We start from the raw sequence: 21,496 nt of genomic DNA, 5'->3' as shown, positions 1-21,496 counted from the left end.
TTTAACTTCTGGGCAATTGTTTTTCGTATTTTTTTCTTTCTGTGGACATACATATAAGTTATTTAATTAAGTAAGACAGGAAATTATTTCGACTGTGAAGTCTGAGTATCCTGACCTTTTCAGTAAAATTTAATGTTAGATATGGATGGGATATAGTGTAGTTAATATATCCTGAAACACATTTTGAGCTTGTAAAATGTTGCAGTGTATTTTTCAGCAATGTGAGTTAAACTCCCGGCAGTTCATATCACAGGTATTACAATACACTGTTTGGGACACAATAAATGAACAGACAGGGACGTTATGTTGCAGCTGAAGTTGCTCCGTCTGTTTTTATACAGTTCCTAAGAGTCACTTAGCTGATTAAATTTAAAACCTCTGTCACGGTAGGCACCCCAGCCATGTCCGTGTTTGGTGTTGCACGGCTCTCCCAGGTAATCCTCAGTGTTTACATGCAACCGAAGTCTCGTTCTCGAGACTTAGAAGCACTGATCAGTTTACTCCAATCAGCGGAAAGAGAGTTAAAATCACAGGACGAGGAATCTCTTAATTGAGATTACAGTACTAATGATAGTACTGTACCTTCAGTTCCTGCCATGAAGCCTGACTGCAGTGTGGTAAATGTAAAGCTGTTCCTACTACAGTACATTAGCCTCCTTGTGCTCCTGGAGAATCCTTAACTATTTCAAACAACAAGGCATTGTCTATGGATGCTTTATCAGAACATAAAGTCTACATAGACAAGAAACATACAGCAGCCGCAAATATGAATACTGTTTCCACATACAGGCTTGGGTTTCCTAACAACGCATTATTACGCAGTTTGGAAATTAATGATCAGTCTTCATTCACTTTTCATCAGCAATTATCATAATCCTGGCTGACCTGTTATGCCTTTTACACTTCATGAAGTTCCCCCTGGATCTCCTCCGAACTTTGTTTTCTGGAGAACTAAATGAAAAAAAAAAACATCAGGAATACGATATTTTATGTAAAATAAATGATGGGGAACAGGGGCGGGGGTGTCCAACATTTTATAACATTGAACTTTTTCCACAAAATCTTTGAGAGCAAGTAAATCCCCGCTGCTTGAGATGGAATAAAGACTTTTCACTCTAAAACAGAATTTCAAGACTATTCCATAACCTGGCCACCATTTACAATCTCTGGGTGTTAGTCTTGGTCATAGTCAAACTAAAAATGCTACAATATCTGGCTTTTGAAAACCTTGTTCATCATAATTCAGCTTGGTCTGACTGTTCCACTTGTTTGTCAAGCTTAAAAAGTGGTGCTGTTATTCATATTTTGAATGTTGAACTTTATTGCCATATATAACCGGTACATGTACTGGTACAATGGAAATTACTTACGAAAGTCTCTCAATTGTTAAAAAAAGAGTAAAACACAAAGTGCAGACAGTGCATCAAGACAATATACAAACAAACAGTAGACAATGTACAAGTGAACAAGTAAACAGCTCAAATGTAAACAATGCAGACATGTAAACAGTGACTGCAGATGTGAAATAAATAAAATTACAATGTGGTTGATGGTGTAGGTGTGGTCAGAGGGGCATGGCCAGATGTGTTTGCCAATTGCACTGTTTGTGGGTAGAAGCTATTGAAGAATGCTCTTGTATCTCTTGCCTGAGGGCAGTGGGGTGAAGAGCTCATGCCCAGGGTGGTGACTGTCCTCTGTGATGGCCAGAAGTCTACCATGGCAGCAGTCCTCATAGAGCTGTTTAATCTCTGTGTGACCACACCTGATGATCTTCTAGGCCACATTGACCATTCTCTGCAGTGCCTTTCCCTCGGGAGAAGAGGTGTTGCCGTACCACACGGTGATCCCGTTGGTGAGGACGCTCTCGATGGTGCAGCGGTAGAAGCTCACCAACACAGGTACTGGCATCCCCCATCGCTTGAGGCACCTCAGGAAATAGAGGCGCTGCCGAGCCTTCTTCAAGATAATACTTGCGTCTTTCATGTTGAGAAAACTAGTCTGTCTGCATTCTCAGTCTCTCTTCCTCAAATCTCTCAAATACTGTACATCTACACAAACAGTATAGCAAAAATACACATAAAGACAAAAAAAAAACATTCTGTTTACAACCGTTTTTTGACTGGCAATGCAGTAATGATCCAGTATAAGTACATGACGTCTGGGCAAGATAAATTAGTTAAATCATGAAGGAAGTTGTATTTTGTTAGACTAGCTGGGACAAAAACCTGTTTTTTTTTTCTTGGACGAAGCTGCTTCTGTAACTTTTATTTCAAAACATTATTAAGACACAACATGTAACATGTAACCGTGAGTAGTCATAGCGTTTGTTTACTTGGTTACATGTGTGAATCAGTAAAGTTTTAAATTGTCCTCATCTTTCTTTTACAGTCCTTGTCAGCTTTGCTCATATTTCCTGCATGCGTACAGGTCTTCCACTGAACTGGCTTAACTTGCTTGCTGCTTATCTTTTTAAGATAACAATAAACCTCCCCTCTAAAATATAGCCTTTATCATGGCATCATGACATCTGGTGCATTAGAACTTTAAATACTGGAAAATCCATTCACCCACCCATTTTAAGATCACTTTATCGGCCATATACAATTTCTTGCATTAGGAATTTGTCTTTTCGCATATCCCTGCTTGCTCTCCATGAGACACACAGGCACACAGACAGGGAGAGAGAAGCTTGGGGTCAGAGCAACCTTCCAGCCACAGGTGCAGATCTTTAGCCACAGTGCCACCACACCAACCTTTTCTAATCCACATAACAGTACTGAGTCGCGAGGGGACTTGGAGTCTAACCTAGTGTCACAAAAGCGTTCTTTCCGGACCCTATGCAGACGACACAATCCGGGGATGAGTGAGGGACAACACGGGGGGAAAAAGCATGCAGGAGTCGGGAATGTAAATGGGGGGCGTGTCCATAGTGCTCAGGTGTTCAGGGGGGTGAGTCCTGGGCAAATAATCCAAAACAGAGTCCAAAGGGAAATCCAAGAGGGAGGCAAAAGGCTCAAAGCCGGGCGGTCCATCCGAGACGAGGACAAACAGGATTAAAAACCGGAGCGGGATCCGGTGGAGGGGTCGGGGGGGAAAAAGGGGGAACGGGACCAGACGTTCCAGATCCCAGACTCGCTTGGTACGGGAACCAATGCAGAGCCTGGAACAGAGTGAGCATCTGGCATTTAAGGTGGGCTGGAAGGAGGCTGGAACAGGGGGCAGGTGCACAAAATCAAGTCCGAAGTGAAAGAGCCGGAGCGCCCTTAAGGGGGAGGGACTACAATCGTGACACCTAGCTAGCAACGGGCACAAGGTGAGATACTATACACCCTGGATGGGATGCCTGTCCATCACAGGGCACAGACAGACACAAACATATACTCACACCAGGGCCAGTTTCCCCAGAAGCCAGTTAACCTACCAGTATGTCTTTGGACTGTGGACTGTGGACTTTGGACTGTGGGAGGATGCCAATGAATTTGATTCATTGTCACAGATACAAAAACTACCTATATTCACTATTGAAGACTGGATTCATAAAAAAAAATATCCTTGTAGTGATATACTATAGTCTAATAGCTATTTGTTCTGTTCACAGATAGGCGTTATTTTAGTTGTTATTATTTAGAAACGTTTTAAATACAAAACAATTTACATTGTATTTACTGAATTTAAATTCTAATGAAAACATATCCACTAATCCACATTAAGAAGCGGTGCTACAAAAAATCCATTCTTCTAATGCTTATTGTAGGATCTAGAGCATGACTTGGAAATACAGTATTTATGTCACTGGGTGATGTGACCGTTCTGAAAGGAGTCATATTACAACAAAATCACACCAGCTTCCAAATTAAAGTCAGTGTTGCTTGCTCCTAATCATAACTGCTGTTTCTATGTTGTACAAACGTGGTCTAAGAGCGCGGTGATGTCTTGATACATTTTCTCTTTTTTATGTTGAGAAGCAAGAGGAATGATTTGCTTCTAGAAAACTTTATCCAAGTGGATAACACTTAAAGCTCTGTTCAGAATCTTCTACTGATGAGCTTGGAACAGCCTGTGTGATATGAAAAGCAGACTGTGCACAGTGTCACATTATTTATTCATTATTTATCAAAGCAGTGCATCAGCAGAAACCTCTCGCTAGCAGATGAATGGAACGTTCACAGAACACCAACCACTCGTAGTCTGTTAATGTCTGCTGTCCATGACCTTGTCTACAGTATGTACAAAACACAACTTTGACCGATTTACAGGTTCTCTTCAAAAAGAAGCTTGACATAATGATATACTGTACAGTAGAGTATTTTTTTTAAAAAAATCCGTTCGTACAGGGGTTGACATAGCTTTCAAAGATGTTGTGTCCATATATAGAGTAGACTACAATGTACAGTAGGGTCACATAAAACACACTCCATGAAAGAAAGGGAGCAGAAATAAAAAAAAGAAAATGCAGATAAGCTTAATTATGCATGCCTTTCAAAGAGCAGATTCAAGCAGCACTTGTCAGTACTGAAAGGGTCAGTGCAATTAAATCCAGAAAGAAAAAAAAAACGTTATCGCTTTCTCTCATCAAGAAACCTAAAATTAACAATACTATCAGCTACCACAGTCATCAAAGCTATGCATCTGTAATCTAATCAATTTTACAGCACTTGACTTTCTGTAACATACAGTATATCAGTTCTATTAAACTTAAACTCGCCGAAATTCATTCGACACGACCCCTGTTTCAGTTTTTCCAAACAGCTCTTCATGTTTTATAATGAAAAGAACGTATTCGTTTGACGAGACGGAATAGCCGTACGTTAATGGTGTTAATCCTTCAGACATGAGAAAGTCGGGGTCCGTCACTGTTTGCTAGACCTTAATTCCCTGGGAAATAGACTCGGAGAAGACAAAAACATTCCGATCGTCCCTGTGGCGAAGTAATACTGTATTATAATCAATGCCCACTGAACTCGCCTCACATACGCAAGAATAGGATTAAGAGAATGAAACCAATTACTATTGCTTTATCATTATTAATGGCAATATTTAAGAACTGTTTGCTGGACAGCGCACTTCAAGGCTGCTTCTGTAACCGCGTTTTAATAATAATAATATAGAGGTGTGCAGGTACTACTGTACGTACTGTAGGATACCTTTGACCTGCAACCACGAACTGTAAACTCCTCAAAAAACACTGCCTCTGCGAGCAAATCCAGCAGCCGGCTCGTCACATGACCGTGCTCATCATGGGTTTATTTCCGTGTTCCCGAGGATCCTACAGGACTGAATGAATTCCAAACTAGCAATTGCCCCTACTCGGTGCACAGTCGTTTGAGCGCATTTCGGACTTGGGGTGGGGGGGTAAATCTGGGGGAAGGGGATCCGGTGCACTTTCTCGCAAACATCCCTTGCCGAAGCTTATAATATGCTCACAAGGGTGAAATCTGCTGTTGCCAATTTCATGGGAGGCATCATGGCTGGTAGCTCCAGTAATGATCATCTTGGGGGCTCGGACCTGCCTCTGAAATTCCCCTACATGAGACCCGAGTTTCTGGGACTGTCGCTGGACGAGATCGAGTGCTCCGCGGACCACATCGCCAGACCAATCCTCATTTTGAAAGAGACCCGGAGATTACCGTGGTCCACGGGCTACGCAGAGTGAGTACTGCGTCCATTTTAAACTATAATAGCAAATAGCTACTGTAGTTCCATGCAGTACAGTACTGTGCGCTTTGCGCTACAGTTTAGAACAGCCATCTCTCGTATGAATGACTCCCTCGCATTAAAACAAAATGCATACTGTAGCTATTCTTAAACTGCTATTAAAATCTGTGTTTTCTAAAGAGATAATAGTGTGCACGTCACAAGTGCAAAATAAAATTTGCTTCATTGTTACGGTAGCGTGATTAGGAACGGTGTTTCCGCAATTACCTGAAAAAAATAAATAATTTGTTGCTACTGTATATGCATTTTTGAGATCAATGTCGAAGGCTTTTGTGTTTGACATTTTTTTTTATTATCTGATGCTTGTACTGTATCACCCACACATCCACGCACTCTCTGCAGTTTAAAGTGAATCCTCAGCTACTCGAGATGTTATCTGACTTGACAGGGTGTATAATGTAGGGACCGGTTGTTCGAGTGACTGGCCTCTCTTGCTGTTTTTTTAATGCTGTGATTATTATTGCGGAGATGCGCTTTAATCTGCAAAATGCCTCAATCACGGTGCATGCTTTGTAATCAATAAAACGAATTAAGACTCGTCCTTTTTCCTTGGAAGATTCAGCTATAACAATACCTGTGCTTTGTGTTTTATTGTGCTTTACCTGTGTTTTATTCTCAACAGTATTCCGAGCAGAGTTCCAGCCACCTTTTTTCAAGTTCATGCCATCTTTTTTAAATGCTAAGTAGCCTGCAGCAGTTTTAAGCTGAAGCTGGCCTGATGTGATATTTAGTTCACTGTTCATCTATCCACACTTCATTAATTTACAGAACTGTAGCTGCGTCACAACTGAGCAACAGTAATGCTTCATAGCTAGTGTATTTGTTATTTATTCACAATATCAACCCATATCAAAATGAATGTATACATGATAGTGTTCAATAAAGTGCCTTATCATAACAGTTTCTTGCTGTTATTCACCAACTTGGTTACAAAAAATAATACTAAACCTGATTTTAAAGCCAACCTAATTTTAGATCCAGCTGAATCCCAAAACATAATTACATGAATCATTTACTTAATTAGGAGAAGCTACTGCAATATGGTTCCCAGACCTCTCTTTATTGAACATTTAAAGCTGTCTATAAAACTCAAAAACATAGCTTTCCAATAGGGAATTTTGCAGCATAATAAGATAAAACATTGCTCCTTAATCAACACTTGTCTTGTTTGAAACATAGAGGGGTGTATTTGTCTTTTAATGAGTTAATGAAAGAGGAACACTAGACATACAGTAAGTCGTACAAACATTCTTCCCAGAAATTCTTGTTTCTTAAAATGACTGTATGAAAATCAAGACTGCTTTCTTAAAGGGCAGCAGTCCAGATTATGAAAATTAAAATTCAAGTGTAGCCTCTAATTCCGGAAGCCATAAGTTTTCACTGTAGACCGCCTGCGACAAAAACTAAGCACAAACTGGAGCAGACACAAACGTGTGTGTGGTAACTTGACCTACACACGGTCATGCAAACAGATTGTCTACAATACCGTAAACACAGAAGTACTGTGGAAACATTCACAGTTCACCCAGTACAAGGGTACTGCTTGTTCCTACCATTATAATCTGAGGAGCCCTTCTCAGTCTTTTGCAAGAATTGGAGATCCCACATTCCCACTCGCAGAAAAGCAATGAACTGCTTCTCCAGGTGTGAAGCTGTTTCAGATGTGTGTTTGGAAGTTAGGAACCCAGTGCTGTGAGTACTGCATACCGTGTGTTATCATCATGAAATTTATTTCAGTAACCACTTGCCCGATTCAGGGTCACGGTGACCCAGAGCCTATCCCAGGAAGCAATTCAGAGTACACCCTAGACAGAACAGGAGTCCATCGCAGGGCAAGACACAGGCAAAAACAAATACACACTCACATCAGGGCCAATTTTCGTAGAAGCCAGTTAACCTATCTGTATGTTTTTGGACTATGAGAGAAAACCTAAGCACACAGAGGAAACCCCCAACTCAATAAACATGTAGAGAACATGCAAACTCCACACAGACAGCACTCCAAGAATTGAACGTGAGCCCCAGGGTTGCGAGTGCTGCCCTACTTTATATGTGATTCATGAAAACATCCTTAATGATCAGCAGAGCCTTTTCGCTGCCATTTAGCTAATATGGGGATAGAGGTCATGCTACATTCTTTAGCAGCAAGGGTTGTGCTATTTGATGTTGCCTTTATGAATCTGGTGACTCAACACTTCATATTTAGATAAAAATGAAAGAACACATTTCTATTGTTTGTGCATTTGAAATACTGTGCTAATGTGGACAGACTTTGAGGAGTTGTGAATATGTACAAATGCTCTTGAGTGTAGTGGTCTACCTACTTGATCTGTAAAGTGGAATAATATGGCAGTGTTAGACTTTTTCCTTTGCTGTCCTCTTAATACTCATGCTTCAAACACTTAAGCCTGTCTTGCTCATGTAATACATTCAGTTATACAAAAATAAATCGAGGGACTCTATTCATCAGCATCATTAGTTGAAGAAACGTGGCACACGGAATTTATTTGACAAATTTCAAAGGAACCTATTGCTGATTTTTACTTCTGCCCTAGGAAGTTTCACAGATACTCCTCTTTGGATGTGTTTTCTGTGAGGAAGTGTGTTTCGCTCACTGGTAGTCTGCCTACATCTTATTTAATACTGTAAACTGTTACTAAACCACTCTTAATAGGTTGCCAGTTAGTGATACACAGATATAGATGGAAATTACAGTAGATTGTAACAAATACTCCTATAATGTCCATTGCACATTGGTTCATAGTGGAAACTGAGGTCACATGGTCATTAAAGTTCACGTTTATTGTCATTATGCTCATACACCAAAAACAACAATACAATTGTATAAAAAAGAAAGACAGAGACAACAGGCAATGTGCAGAACAACAACAGGTAACAGATAATGGGCAAAACAACATCAGTTGTGCAAAATCATATGTCAACAGAATAAAATGAAGGATAGAAAATTATGGGGAGTGAACCTGTTGACCTGTGAGGTAGAGGTACTGTAGATTTCAATGTGTGTTCAAGTTTTGATAAAGAGAGAAGGCACTGTAAGGGTTCAGATCGTAGGTGAGAGAGGCTGGGAGTTTAATAGTTTGATAGTGCAGGGGTAAAAACTGTCTCTGAGTCTGGTAGTCCGGGCCTGAATGCTCCAGTACCGTTTTCCAGATGGCAGAGGGTCAAACAGTCTGTAGCTGGGGTGTGTGGGGTCTTTGATGATGCTTAGAGCTTTCCTCAAGCACCGTCTGTCATAAATGTCCTGGATGGATGGGAGAGCAAAACCAGTGATGGACTGGGCAGTTTTCACCACCCGTTGTAGGGCTTTGCGGTCAGCAATACTGCAGTTGCCATACCACACTGTGATGCAGCCTGTCAGTATGCTTTCTGTAGTGCATCTGTAAAAGTTAGTGAGGATCTGGGGAGATATCTTAGCCTTCTTCAACCGTCTTAGGAAGTACAGGTGCTGTTGTGCTTTCTTAATCAGACAAGTGGTGTTGAGAGACCATGTGGGGTCCTCGGTGATATGGACGCCAAGGAATTTTAAGTTTCTGACCCTTTCCACTTCAGTCCCGTTGATGTGGATAGGGCCATGACCATTTTACAGTTTTCTGAAATCAACGATCAGCTCCTTAAAACAATAAATGTGATGATGTTCATAATACCAGACCTCAGTACCGTGGCGTTCATGCAAATTTTCAAGTTTCCTGAACTTTGGTGAAATAAGTATTTTTTTAAGCAAGGCTGAACTAAAAGGTTAGGTGAGTTCCAGCAATTTAGGACTCAAGTGGAGTAGCAGGCGTGGGGGATTATAATGTTGGTCTTTTGAAATTACCAACACCTTCAGAGATGGGGAAAAGCTGAAAGCTGTTTCAGGAAGCCCAAAACCTAGTGTAATTGAGCGGTTAAGTGCTGAACTTCTTGAAAAACTTCTAAACACTGTTTCCCCCAAAGGCCACGTTTGGACATCCTTTGTTACAATTACAGTTCAGCACTAAAAAGCACAAGGCAGGATACACCCTGGATGGGACGCCAGTCCATCGCAGGGCGGACATATGCCGACCAACACACTCATGTCAGGGCCAGTTTTCTCAAAAGCCAAATAACCTTTCAGTATGTCTTTGGACTGTGAGAGGGAACCAGAGCACCCAGAGGAAACTCACGCAAACACGGAGCACACAAAAAGATAGCACCCCTGGTCCAGGAATGATCCCAGGACTCCAGCTCTGCGAAACCCTAGAGCAGCAATGCTGATGGCTATGCCACTTGATTCCTTTGATTCCAGATGGGAAATTTGCCTTTCAGGCAGGTAAAAGACATAATACAATGCGCAATACATTTCCTACCATATGAACCCATTAACAAATAAGAGACATACATGTGTAATGAGAAAAATAAATATATAAATACAGTAAAGCCATGGGAATAAAACATGTTGTAACTTAGTTCTTTTGCACTTGAATCTAAGCTGTCTTAATCTACACCCAGGTGGAAGGAGCTCAAATTCACTGTGCAATGGGTGGTCATGACAATCGATGATTATATTGGCCTTGTGGAACATTTATAGACGTAGATGTCTGATAGCTGTTGCTGTTGTGCTCTAATAATTTACTGGCTACCTACACAATCCTGCTCAGTCTGGTTTTTCATGGTGTCTGTTTTTTCACTGGGCAACAACTATACAGTTTTATAAAATACAGGCCTTGGAACCAAGGTGGTGGTTTTGAATGTTATTGGCTCTTTACTCAAGAGTCCTGAACTGAACAGTCTGGACTTACAGTAGGCGTTGACTTACTGTACAGTACTGGTCTGAACTTTGTACATTTTCTTTGTGGGTGTTTGTCTTTGGAGGTGGGAGATAAGATAAACATTGTTGTGCCCTGGGGGATTTTTACACATTACATCTATTGCACAGGTATACACGCCTAATTTCTGTCATTGGACAGTCATTGAACAGTCACAGTCATTGGATGGCATTATAGGTCTGTCCTCAGTCACTGCCCCAGGTAACTCATTTCCTTGAACTTCTAGTCCCAGCAATAAGCTGCAATATGAAAGACAGGGCCTTCTGATCCTACTCAAAGATGTTCAAGGCCATTACCATTGTCAGCTTACATAAGGCAACCACCACAAAGTGTGCACCCACAGAAATCATATGGATTTGTTATACCCACATATACAGTATATGACTTTACTTTTCACAATATTTACAACCAACCACAGTGCATTATCTGTGTCATGAAATATCCCTCATTTGTTGATTGTTTATAGCATTTATCGGGTAACCCCACTCAAGTTGTCTAATTCAGTGCCTGCAGATTAAAACAGAAGACAGTAAACCAAAAGCCAACAGAATGCTTGTTGAATAGGTTGAGTCTGCTGGTTGGCACCAGCGATTAGGAAAAATGTATTGTGAGCACATTTTAATCCTGGCATAGTGCAGCGCTTAACGTGGGGCGTGAAATTACATCGGAGCACTCAAGGTGCTTCGGTATGTTGCTTTTTGTAAAGAGAAAAAGCATTAGTCTAACAGTGGAGTGGAAGGGAGGTTAGGTAAATTAAATTACAGATGCGCCACTTGCGTGACTCCACTTAAAAGATGTCGACATTCCTTGGGTTTTTACAAGGACAAGCGTAGTCCCTCACTGTCAGAAGGACCTTAGTTTACACACTGACGAGAAAGGTCAAGAAAAACAAAACATTTATTTAGACTGTGATTTTCTGTTATCACTAAATACGAGAGAAACCCTGGAAGGTTTTGAAGCCTGAGGTTTTCATTCCAGCTGAGCTCTTAATAGAGTACGTGATTGAATTGATTGCACAAAGTGCCTACTGATACCAGGTCTTTAGCCATCAAGAAGGGCTAAATTGCTCATACATCCGACAAGACTGTACCCTTCATGGACTAGAGGTGTTTCAGAGTAAAATTTTGAATCTATAAACCCAAAAATAAAGCAATGCATGGATAACCTGTATATAATTGAATATTATTATTTATAAGATTCAATCTTGGCCTATTTTCTGCTGGGCAAGGAATAAAAAGGCCAGCATCAATTCGTACAGTGTCTAATGGAAAAAGGTTCTTTGTGAGCATCTTGGATAAAACCTTATCACTTTAAGGGGAACTGCAATGCAGTTTTTATAATCCTGTTAGAAAGACTTGGCATTCATGAATGCATTTCAAACCGCAATGAATGTGAAATGTACAGAATGTCATGTAAAACATGCCATTTACATCACAAAGATGACGAACTTCCAGGTACTGTAGGTGCAGTGCCATGTTATTCAATTCAGAATGAGGCCAACAAAACATAGCCCTATTACGCTGTAAACAACCAGGCTTGTGAACAGATCTCTTTTAATCCAGTATAAATATTGCTCTTGACTTTGAGATGGTTTTGCCAACAAATACTACTTGTTAACTCTTCTTCAGATCACGTTGGAACGCTGGTGAAATGTCTGCTTTACTTAAACCGTTACTGAAATCATTACCTAGTCACTCATATATCACATTATGTTAGTCATTACGTGACTAGTGAGCAGGAAGGGCTGCTTCACATCACAGTTCTCCTGATCTCTCACTCTTGCCTGTGGTGAGACAAGTAGTTTGCAATGAAATGGGGACCATACAGAAGTTCACGATTTTTGGAATTTGTAAAAGTTTCTGATACCGTCAATTAAGTTATTTTGTTACCGAGATTGAATAACCGGTCTGAGAAAATGGGACCACAGTTCCCCTTTAAATGCAGTGCTTAAGATCCAACAGAGTAATCGGTACCACATCAAAACATAGGAACAGTGTAACAGATTTTATGGATTGGTGCATCATGCTTTCATTGACAAAAATGTGATGGCATCCCTCTATCCTTGCTTTGTGATTGGTCAGCCTCAGGACTCTCATACATTGTCTTAATTCCATATCTGCTTTAAACTCTTCAAGCTTCTTTCTTTTTTCTTTTCCATGCCTCTGAAGGTACTTTTTTATTGCTATTTGACTAAAATATCAAGATCTAAGCAGATGGAATTCAGACAGGATAGCTTTTTGTGTATACAATTGTCCACCAGGCGCACACAAAGTTTACAGTCATGTAATGATGTTGTAAACTTGTATTGGGCTCTGCTGCAATTAGGGTGACTGTTTTGTGAATGATCAGAATTTATCCAAAAAGTGTGAGTCAACACACCTAAAAATAATAATGTAGGGTTGTGTTTTTTTCTTTGTTACTGAAGTCAGTTTTAGTCAGTAGTGAAAACTAAATAAGACATCAGTACAGTCAGTCCATCCTATTTCTAATTTCTTTACTAAAACAAGGTCGGGGGGGGGGGGGGCGGAGTTTATCCTGGCAAGCAAAGAGCAGAAGGTAGAATACATCCTGGATGGGATGTCAGTACATTGCAGAGAAGACGCATACAGTACACACAATCACTCACACTAGGACCAGTTTTCTCAGAAGCTAATTAATCTACCACCATGTCTTTGGACAGTAGGAGGAAACCAAAGTACCTAGAGGCAGCCCATGTGAACACAGGTAGAACGTACAAACTCCACACAGACAGCATCCCAGGTCCAGAATTGAACCCAGCTCAGTGAGGCACCAATGCTAAACATTGTGTCCCTGTGCCACCTACAGAGTGAATCTAAGTCATGAATATTTAAAACTACATTGGAAATGACATGGATATTTTAAAACTACTTCCAAATAAGGTTTTTTCCTAGTATGGTCCTAATGTTGAACTAAAAACATGTCTATAAAGAATTTATAAACAGTAAACAGAGAGGTCTTTATTCTCTATGAGCTCCTTTCTAAAGCGCCTTGTTATTTCTTCTTTAAAATAAACAGGCTTGTTATGGAAGTATGTTGATATACATGTATGTACAAATGTTATTTTCACGCGTTTTTTTTTTATTTCTATCCTTATGTTTTTAAATAATTACATTGAATTAATTTGGTTTCATGGCAACATAACAAAGGCGGCAAACGAGAGGAGCCCGTCTAACCCACTTAGTTGCTAACAGTTAATAAATGCAGTGATCTTACCCAGCCATTTCTGGAAAAGAAGAGAAGTGATCAATTTGATAACATGGCTGAGTAGGTTCATCTAGACTTCGACAGTCCTTGGTTCTAAGCGCGCTTTCCCTTAGTTTCGAGGTGTTCGCTGGTTCAGGTTTCACTGCCTGTTCCAGATTAGTATTTTTAGTTTCATTTAGAAGAATTTGAATGCTTAAATCTAGTCCTCTCATATTTGTCTCTGCTCAAGATGAAATGGGTTAAGTCGTGTTAGCCTGTTGGTGTCCTCCGGCGTTCCTGAGGTATGTATCTGGACTGATTCCACGGGAGCAATATATTTTTTTGGTGAGGAGGTGGCTAAAATTGCACATCATATTCTATGTGTGGTCCTGTACCACAAGATTCCTGATTTTTATAGTTTCTAGAGTGAAGGGTTTTGAAATCTGCACTTTAAACCACTTACCCTAATATCAGTTGCCTTTTTAATTGCTTCACCCCATAGACTCTAGCAGATTTAAGAGCCTAAGACTTTCATAGGAAGAGTCTTGATGCTAAATGTTTCCCATTTTCTATTTTCTGTTTGTTTTTGCTGCCTGTACTTTTCTTCACATCACACATCAACTGGCTGGTGTCTGCCTGGTACCGAATTCCGCTTGAATGTTTTTTTGAAGTTCCATTACAGTATTTGCTCATCTTCCTTGTTTGGTATTATGTGCTGATTATACAAGAATCTAGATCAAAAAGAGTGGTCTGACCTAAAACTAATCCCTGTGGCACTCCATTATTTGCGTCACCCCCTCCAACGTGAACCATTAGCACTTCTTGTCCATATTATGCATTTTTTGACCGAAGTATGTGCATTGCCTTGAATGTGTGCTGCCTTTAGTTTGAGAATCTTGCAGTTTTCAATCAATCACCTGCTGAAAATCTAAATATAACATGTCGCATGCTGCGTTTGTGGCCTTTAGTGTTGTACATTTAACATTTTTATTTTTCTGTGAACGTACAAGATTTTGAAAAAAAATCCAAACTGTACAAAGTAATAATTAGTCCTAATTCTAATGTCATACTAATTATTCCGTCCATTGCTGTTCGTGTAATAACAGTAAGGCTTATTGATCTCAGTTTTGTCCCCAGTTTTGTCTGTAGCTAAACACTCCATTACCGATTTTCCAGTCACTGGGTGTTACCCAGAGAACTGCTAGAGGAGTCTTTCTAATGGTTAATGAATAACATCCATTTCTTGGTTCTTTGAGTATAACTGGATATCATCAAGCCATATAGATTTATGCTTCTAGTTTGTTTAACATTTTTTGCTCTTCTTTGCGATTATAATGCAAGAGGGAACCTTGCCTTTCTGCAGCCTGAGGTATACAGTGAGATTCTATCTTGGTGAGAAAGAATGAATGAAATTGCTATTTAATACATCGGACTTTTCCTTCTCATTGTATAAAAGTTTCCATTTTTTATCAGTGAGATTTACTTTTCTTCCTCTATTACTGTAAAAAGGAAGGAATAACCTCCCCTGTAGTATTCTATCTCTTTTAATACTATACCTAGATGGGCATTATTTTTACTTGTATTTTCAGTAATTCATTTATTAAGCTCTTTGAGCCACTTAAAGGCCACTTTTTAGCATTTTGTTTAGCATTTAACACTTTCATTTTGGAGGCAACTGTTGTGTGCTTCGACAACAACCTCTAAATTTTCAACCTCTCTCCCTTATTAATCAGCCTCAGGAGGTTGCTCAGTGTTTCAGTTACCTAGGAACAGTAATAGTATAGATGAACTTTTAAGCTTTGCAGAGAATACCAAAAGCATTTAAAAGAAGTCTAGTCAGCATATATTTCTGATCAGGATGCTGAAAGGGTTTGGGGTGAGTAAAAACATTATGTGTTTATAGAATGTCGAAAGAAAGCTCCTTAATTTTAGTATCATGGTATGGCAGTCTGAGCATTAAGAGTAAAGGGAAATTGGCCAGAATTGTAAATCCTACTAGTAAAATAATTAGCGGACAACAGAAACAGATTAAAGAGCTGTATTATATTGCAGTTCAAAGGAAAGCTCAGCTAATCGTTGGCAACCACTCCCAACCTCTTCATTTTCATTTTCAATAGCTACCATCTGTGAGGTGTTTTAGAATGTGGCCCAGAAAAACTTCTACAACAAATCTATTGTTCGGTTTGTGATTGGTATGTTAAATGCAGCAAAGTGACTGTTTTCTGTATGAACCTATCAGGATAGTGTAATGATACTGTCATACGTGTATTTTGTATATCTAGTGTTTCCTTTCTGCTATTGGAGTTCTCAAAGAAGGGTTTCTTAACAAAGACAAAGAGGTCAGTGTGATCATGGCCGTCTGAGGGTGGGTCCTGTATTATAAAGGATAAATGTTAACTTTTTAAACCCAAAAAGCAGAATCTAAGAGAAAACGCATTGAAGACTGAAATATGAGTTAAAGCTTTTCATGTGTCACCAAAAAAAAATCAGCAAATTTAGCTACCACCTGTTTATATTTATGTCACAAGTCCTTGATTACTCAAAATATTTTGAAATACTTGAAGATATTGTTGAATGTCAAAGGTGAATGTTCAGAAATTTTCCAGATATGAAATACTGTCTTTCATAGAATAGTGCGTCACAATGTACTGTAGTTGTGTAGAATCAGTTTAATGATGCTACAAAGCATGCATTTTAATGAAAGATCCTTTTAACGTAACTGTTATTTTACAATGTGTTCTGTACTTTTGATCAGGATCAACGCATTTGTTACTGGTCTAGGTCGATGTGTCCCTGGTGTTCTGTACCATTAAAATTACACATGAAAACACATGAACAGTTTTGAGGTACAGAGTGTGCACTAATGGAAGTGTTTTTTTATTGGATTGGAGTCCAGATATCTAAATCATCTAATAGTGAGCATGTTCTGTAACAGTGGATTTCCAGGAAAAGACAATGTAACTGTTGTGGTGTTTTCTTTATTACCTCTGTATTATTTACATTGTCAACAAAATCACTGGCTTCATTAAATATTGATTGTAGGATGTCTGAGTTACCACAGAGTTACTCCTGATTTGTGGGTTTTCCTTCCAGCCTCTGTAGATGATTTAACCGATGTATTTCTCTGTTTTTCCATCGAATATTAATAATGTACTGGATTGTAATTGCATTGTGATCATTTATACATTTATATCAGTAATGTTTGGGGTGGTGTTGGGGCTCTGTGGCTAAGGATCTGCGCCTGTGGCTGGAAGGTTGCCGGTTCAAATCCTGCAGCCGGCAGAGGAATCCTACTCCGTTGGGCCCCTGAGCAAGGCCCTTAACCCCAGCTGCTCCAGGGGCGCCGCATAAATGGCTGACCCTGCGCTCTGACCCCCAGTTTCTCTCCCTGTCTGTGTGTCTCATGGAGAGCAAACTGGGGTATGTGAAAAGACAAATTCCTAATGCAAGAAGTTGTATATGGGCAATAAAGTGATCTTATACACTATGGAAGGAAATTACATTTTCTTCTCCTCATACTTTAGTCCTTTTACCTGGTTATCCAGACTGTAGTCCTGCAGTGTTTAGAGAATTCTCTGTATTACCAGCATCTTATGCTGAGTTGTTCAATTGGTCCAAATAAATCAATAGTTTGTGGGGAGCTAAGAGCTGAGCTGGACCACTTTAGTCCACTAGACCTACAGGAACAAAAATAGAGTTTCTGCATCCCTTAACATAAAATTTTAAATTTAATTCAAATATACAAAATAATTCATGGGTCTGGCAGGATAACACAGGCAAAGAATATAAAAAATGTAACATGTAACTACAAGTGCTTCTTTCTCAGTCTAGTGAGACTGACAGGATTTGTGATCGTACGAGTGTCTGTTTCTGGAGATGGCAAAACCTTTTTTTCCCCTAAATCTAAGCTTACCAGTCCAGTTCTTCCTGACCCCACCGCCTGCAATTTTCAGCTAAGCTTTTCATCGTTTAATCGAACCAGTCAGATCTTTTTGGAAGAGGCAGAGATTTTCATTGGCATTAAAATTCATGAGTCACTTTAAGATGCAACTTTGTACAAAGAAGGGATAATCTGAAAAAAGTCTAGCGACATTTATTATCAGTTTGATTAAGCAACAGAGAGTCCATTTGGAATAAAACCCAGCAGCTGCAGCAGTTACAAGGACAGGAATTGGGAGCTTCTGTTGTAAAGTGTGTTTGAGTCAGGATTGCTCAATCTTTCCAGCCTCTCTTAATTTAATTCCTGGAGGGCCTGGTGACTTCTGGATTTATGTACCTCCCGAGCTCTCAGTTAAATAATCTACTTGTTTAATTAACTGCATAATTGTGATACTTCGAAGATAGCCCCAAGGTGTTGTACAGGTAACTAACTTTTATGACATTAACATTTTGAGTACTGTAGGCTCATGAAAAATCCTACAGTTGTCCAGCTTAGTAAAAATTCAGGTTAACTGTGTAACGTGCTACTTGAGTTGGAACAACAAAAAGAAAACCACAGGCCCTTCAGGAACGGAGACCCTGGATCCAGAGTGTTGTGTTTGAAACAACAGTACTCTGGATCCAGGGCAATTACTAATAAAAGCTCATTGAACCGAAAAAAAGTGGGAAAGCTTGGTTTGCAATGTAAATACGCAGCATTCAGTATTTACAGTTACAAGGCTAGATTATCAAATAATGCAGTTAATGCAGGAAGATATGCAGGGATCTTTGGGTTAACTGGCTCATGGCTCACTGGTCCCATTACTTATTGTACTTATTGTCCTCAGAAAAAGAGTTGAAGGTGTGCTGCCCTCACCGAGACAGAGTTCAGCTCCGTGGCCACTCCTTTAGAGTTCTGAGTAGACAGTAGACCAGTAGACAGAGCTTACTTTCACTTTTGCCTTCATTGTGTTGTATCTGCAGTCTAATATAAGGCTCCATTTCAGGAGAACATCTTTGTCTTCCATGCTGGCATCCTATTTCGTGTTTATTCCCATGCAGAAAATCAAAGTAGACAATTTGTAATTTTATTACAGAACGCATTGGAGCTCTCTGGTGAGAGTTTTCCAAGACGTGGCACATCTGTGAACTGCTAGATCATTTTATCCCCAATAACAGCAGTTTCACAGCGAGTAAATAGGTTTATAACTAAAGAAACCGCCGTCCTTTCCAGAACTTGTTTTGGAGAGTTATATCCATCCATTTTCTAATTGTTTCAACCAATTAAGGGTCAAGGAGAAGCCGGAGCCTGTCCCAGCAAGCAACGGGCACATGATGGGGTACACTCTGGATGGGATACCAGTCCATCGCAGGATACACTAAAAACACAAACACTTAAAAATTATAATAATAGCTTGCACATCTATAGCGCTTTTCTGGACGCTCCACTCAAAGCGCTTTACAGGTAATGGGGACTCCCCTCCACCACCACCAGTGTGCAGCATCCACCTGGATGATGCGACGGCAGCCATAGTGCGCCAGAACGCTCCCCACACACCAGCTCTCAGTGGGGAGGAGAGCAGAGTAATGAAGCCAATTCATAGATGGGATTTATTAGGAGGCCATGATTGGTAAGGGCCAATGGGAAATTTGGCCAGGACACCGGGGTTACACCCCTACTCTTTTTGAGAAACGCCCTGGGATTTTTAATGACTACTAAGAGTCAGGACCTCGGTTTTACGTCTCATCCGAAGGACGGCGCCTGTTTACGGTATAGTGTCCCCGTCGCTATACTGGGGGATTAGGACCTACATGGACCCCAGGGTGAGTGCTCCCTGCTGGCCCCACTAACACCTCTTCCAGCAGCAACCTTAGTTTTTCCCAGGAGGTCTCCCATCCAGGTACTGACCAGGCTCACGCCTGCTGAGCTTCAGTGGGTTGCAGAGTGATATGGCTGCTGGCTGCTGGCTGACTTACACACTCACATCATGACCAGTTTCCCGAGAAGAGGATTAACTTACCGGTATGTCTTTGGATGGTGAGAAGAAAGTAGAGCACCTGGAGGAAACCCACACAAACATGGGGAGAACATACAAACTCCACACAGACAGTACACAAAGTACAGAATTAAACTTAGGGTACCAGCGATGTGTGGCAGCAAAACAAATCACTGTGTCACTGTGCTGCCCAGAGTGTTATATATAATTTGATCATTACTGAGCAGACTGCAATCCAGATTCTGTTTTTTATGAATCATGAATAATAACGACACACTTAAGGACCAATTCCAGACCTTAATGATTTATTGATAATATGAGTGACAATGAGACAAGGAAGAGCAAAGTCTAAACAGAGGGGAAAATAGAACATACATTTGCTTTTATTTCATTCGATTACGTTGGAACGCTTTTGAAGAGTTAAGGCATGAACTTCTGCATGGCGAGATGCTCTAAACGAGAGGGCATTAATTATTCTTAAAAGTGGAATCATAAGATACATTCTGACTTCAAATGACTCAATTTAAGATTGAAAAATGTTTCGCTTTGAAAGTAGGCTTTTCAAAAGTACTATACTTAAGTGGATTTAAGAAATGAATTGTGGAAAAAGTGTTCTGGGATTACTTTTCTGTTATTAATTAGCCTCACAAGTACTATTGACCTTGGAACAGTTAGTGCAGTACTGTACGATGGCTGGCTTTGCTTGAAGGCAGGTTTAAAGGGGCCAGTATTCCTCCGGCCAGATTCAAGTTTATGTCCAAGGGATTTCATAGGGTGAAGCTGATTGTAGTAGCATTTATAAATGAGACTTCTATTTCTATCTATCTATCTTTCTATCTAAATTGCTACCAAGGATAGATTTGTAAAGAATTATGACTCACCTGATAATGAGGCACTTATAATTGATATAATTAGTTAATGGGATGGATTAACTACTAAAGTATTTCATACTGTCTTTATAGGTTACCTTGAATGATTCTGATCAGGTTTTTGAAGATTCTGATTCATACAAATTTAAGATTGGTAACTTGTTTTTTTTCATCCAAAGTGGTATTTCTTATAACCGTAGAGAACACTAGTGCTGGTTTTTACAAAATGATCGATACTTGCAGAGGATGTCTTGTTTTGCTAGGGCAACTGTTAGCAGAAAATAGCTTAGAAAACTCTTGTAAGTTAAATATTCACAATTCAGCATTCAGATGTCTTTCAAAAAAGAATTAACCATTTTAATAAAAGCAGAAACTTCATGCATTACAGTGCATTCCAAGAAAAAAATGTTTTTCTTTTCTCTGTGTACAAGAGCATGGTACAGTATATGTACAGTCTCAAAATATGAGAACATGGACAGCAGTCTAATTTACTAAAGTCAAATCCTGTGAAAATGTGGGGGAAAACAGTACAACAGAGCAATGCTGGTGACTGGTTTTTACAGAGAAACTAGAACAGTAAGAAAAGAAGAAATACACAGAGTCTTCATTCTCCAGTGTGCTTAGTATGGTGATGGAGTGTGACGTGTTCATAGAATCACCTACCCATCTTGCACATTGAAACATAGTTTTCCTCAAATTGATCAAGAATAACTTTATTAAAAGAGAAAAGGCATTGAAAATAAAGTAAAATACAGTGCGATATGTGGCTGCACTCAGCTTGTTTGCAGCACATTTCTGCTTGTTACCGTAAGTGAAAGTTTGTGAAGTGACTAGCCCATGAATTGAATGGGTTACAAAGACATCAGTTTAAACCATTCATCATGTGCTTTGCCAGCTACTGGTAGCTCTTCTTGAGAAAAATCTAGACATGCAATGCATGTTGGGTTGCATATTTACATTAGCTCTTATAAATTTTATTACAGTGAAC

The 21,496-nt window shown here is 39.8% G+C and overlaps 1 protein-coding gene across 1 annotated transcript in view; it reads left to right on the top strand.

Moving 5' to 3' along the window:
* Positions 1-5,227: 5,227 nt before the first annotated feature.
* The window catches only part of ppm1h (protein phosphatase, Mg2+/Mn2+ dependent, 1H), an 85,049-nt gene continuing 68,780 nt past the window's right edge, over positions 5,228-21,496 (top strand). Inside the window, exon 1 of the mRNA XM_015353294.2 lies at positions 5,228-5,649. Within this exon, the coding sequence (XP_015208780.1) occupies positions 5,417-5,649 (233 nt within the window). The 5' untranslated portion in view covers positions 5,228-5,416. The remainder of the gene's footprint in view (positions 5,650-21,496) is intronic.

The sequence above is a fragment of the Lepisosteus oculatus genome, chromosome 7 (genome assembly GCF_040954835.1).
Source record: "Lepisosteus oculatus isolate fLepOcu1 chromosome 7, fLepOcu1.hap2, whole genome shotgun sequence".
Taxonomy (NCBI): Eukaryota; Metazoa; Chordata; class Actinopteri; order Semionotiformes; family Lepisosteidae; genus Lepisosteus; species Lepisosteus oculatus.
Note: the sequence above shows the minus strand (reverse complement) of the source record. Positions and strands in the feature narration are given on the sequence as shown.